At 58.8% G+C, this 2631-nt stretch overlaps 1 protein-coding gene across 2 annotated transcripts in view; it reads left to right on the plus strand.

The window, feature by feature from the left end:
• The window catches only part of BOK (BCL2 family apoptosis regulator BOK), a 9859-nt gene that overhangs the window by 3540 nt on the left and 3688 nt on the right, over positions 1–2631 (plus strand). Inside the window, exon 3 of one of the 2 annotated variants that reach the window (XM_014582809.2) lies at positions 2552–2615. The exons of the other annotated variant lie outside the window; for it this stretch is intronic. Within the exon in view, the coding sequence (XP_014438295.2) occupies positions 2552–2615 (64 nt within the window). The remainder of the gene's footprint in view (positions 1–2551; positions 2616–2631) is intronic. 2 annotated transcript variants of the gene reach the window in all.

Genomic DNA, 2631 nt, shown 5'->3' on the forward strand with positions numbered 1-2631 from the left:
CGGGGGGGCGCCCGCCCCCCACAGGAAAAATCTCCCAAAAAAAAAAAAAAAAAAAAAAGTTGGCGGCATAGCTCATTGGGGGAGGGCAGCCACACAACCCAGTCACTGAGGGAACTGGACCCTACCTGCCCAACCACTGTCCAAGTCTCGGCCCTAGTGGCTTGGAAACCATACACTTGACAGGGCCAGTAGGTGGCGTAGTGGCGGAGGCGCTGGACTCCCACATGGTGACTGTGGTTCAAGTCCTGGACCTGGGGGCTTGAAACTCATGCTGAGTGTGGGTGCGTGTGCGTGTGTGCCCCAAATCCCAAAAGGAGAATGCAGGAGAAGGGATTGTGGCCTGGCCACCCTGCCTGGGGGGTGATTTCTCATTTCCTGTGTCTCTGGTGAGTGCAAAAATCTCCCTAAAAAAGAGAGGAGAAAACCCATGCATATGTGTGTGTGCTCCAAGTCTTACAGGTTGGAGAGAGGAGGGAAGGTGGCACAGCCACACCCTCTGGCCTCAACAAACTCATGGCTCTCCGCTTTTCATCTTCGTGTAAGACCAAGAAACTTCACCGCAGAAATACAGCATATGTGTGGGACCAGCAGATGGCGCAGCAGTTATGTCGCTGGGCCCCCATGTGGCTAACCATGGTTGGAGTCCCAGACCTGGTGGCTTCAAAATCATTCTGGACATGTGTGTTTGCGCCCAAGATTCTGGGAGGAAAATGGAGAGGACAGGATCGTGGCATGGCCATCCTCTGGGGCTGATTTCTCACCTTCCTTCTCACTGGCTCTGTCTCTCTCTGGTGAGCACAGGTGCCTTAAAGCAAAAACTTCTAAAAAAATAATAATAAAAAAGAATTACAGCACACGTAAAGGACTTTTATAAATCAGTGTTAACAGTGGACAGTGGGGAAGGAGCTGAAGAGATTTCTCCAAGGAGGTTGCTTCAGTGGCCAATGCACACCTGCGGGGAGAGTCCAGTAGGAATCACACCCCTGGACGACCAGGCCCACTGAGCCACGAGGACTGGAGGAGTCAGACCCTGGCGTGGTACTGGTGGGGAGGTCAGACAGGCAGCTGCCATGCAGAACAGGCAGGTAGGTCCTCAAGGGGTTGCTCAGCAAGCTCTCCCAGGAGAGCTGCTGACGTGGCCACACGGAGACCTGCGCACGTGCCATGGCAGCAGCGTGGCTGACCAGTGCAGCACAGGGTGGTGTGTCAGCCGGCCACGTGCTGACACCAGCTGTGGCGTGGGTGCGCCGTGAAGACGTGCCACCCTGAGAATAGGCTGTCCGTCCCACTTACAAGAACAGGGAGCTACTGCAGAGACTGAGGAGCTGGGTGGAGTGGGCTGAGAGAGGATGGCCATGGGGGTTCTCGGGCCATGGAGGTCCTTGGGGACTGTTGGTGACGTCTGCAGGCGTTGGCGAATGTGCTGACAGTCACTCCTTGTGAGAGATGGGCTGGTATTTTGGAACGGTCTCTGTGCCTCGAGCCTCTGCCCCAGCTTTCCGGTCATCTTGCACCGCCACAGCGTGCTCCGCCTGTGCTGGGAGCAGCCCAGCGGTGGCGCTGTCAGCAGTGCTTGTGCTTGGGCTCTCTGGCCGCATGCCCCAGGAAGAGAGCTTTTCACTATAGGGCGCCTGTGCTTGCCAGAGAGACAGAGACAGAGAGACAGAAAGTGAAAATAACCCCCAGGGATGATGGCCACGTCTCTGCGTCTCTCAGTCTGGATGCCGAATGCTAACAGCCCCAGCGCAGGCTACGAGCGTGATGTTTGCAAGGCCGTCCCTGCCGTGGGGCAGGCAGAATGTCTCATGGCTGAATGGCAGCCCCGTAGGACCCACACCGCTTGTCTGTCGTCGATGTTATCAGTTGGTAACTGGGTGTGTTGGTGACTGAGTGAGCTGATGGAGGAGAAAGGGACACTTGTCCAATTGCCTCCTGCCGTCTGCAGCCCCCGTTGCCAGCGCAGAGCTGGGATGGTGGGTGGGCTGTCAGTGAGGTGTCGCTCTCGCTGTGTCCACGGGGTCCCGGGCTCACACTGGGTCTGCTGTGCATGCTTTGTGCTCATACCTCAGTGACCCTTAGACACCGTGTGACAGAGCCATCACACTGCACTGTGAGCGTGCCCTACTGGCTCCCCCGTGGCTGCCTTTCCCCCGTGCGTCTCTGTTCTGCCTCTCAGTGCGCAGTGGTCTGGGCAGGGCGTCCCCACCGGGGAGCCGATGAGACAGGTGGGCTCCCTGACCGGATTACAGGGCCGTTGTCCAGCCTGCCTCTTTGCTGATCTGTCCACAACCCCTGTGGCCAGTCCCTCAGTTAGGCGGGGGCCAGGCAGGTCCATTCCCGGCCCCTGCCGGCATAGGCTCAGAAGCCTCTGTCCGCCCAAGAGCTGCCAGTGGGGGGTTCCAGACTGATTGTCTGGGATGAGGCCAGGCTGACTGGGTGCCCTCTGGTGCGGGCCAGGGACTCAGGCTTAGCCGTCTGTGTGGCCCGGGGTGGCCTCCAGCCCAGCCTCCTTGGTGGGCTCTGCACTCCCTGTGCCCGTCTCTCCCTGCAGGCATCACGTGGGGCAAGGTGGTGTCGCTGTACGCGGTGGCTGCAGGGCTGGCTGTGGACTGTGTGCTGCTGGCCCAGCCC

The sequence above is a fragment of the Tupaia chinensis genome, unplaced genomic scaffold (genome assembly GCF_000334495.1).
Source record: "Tupaia chinensis unplaced genomic scaffold, TupChi_1.0 Scaffold143823_1, whole genome shotgun sequence".
NCBI classification, from domain to species: Eukaryota; Metazoa; Chordata; class Mammalia; order Scandentia; family Tupaiidae; genus Tupaia; species Tupaia belangeri.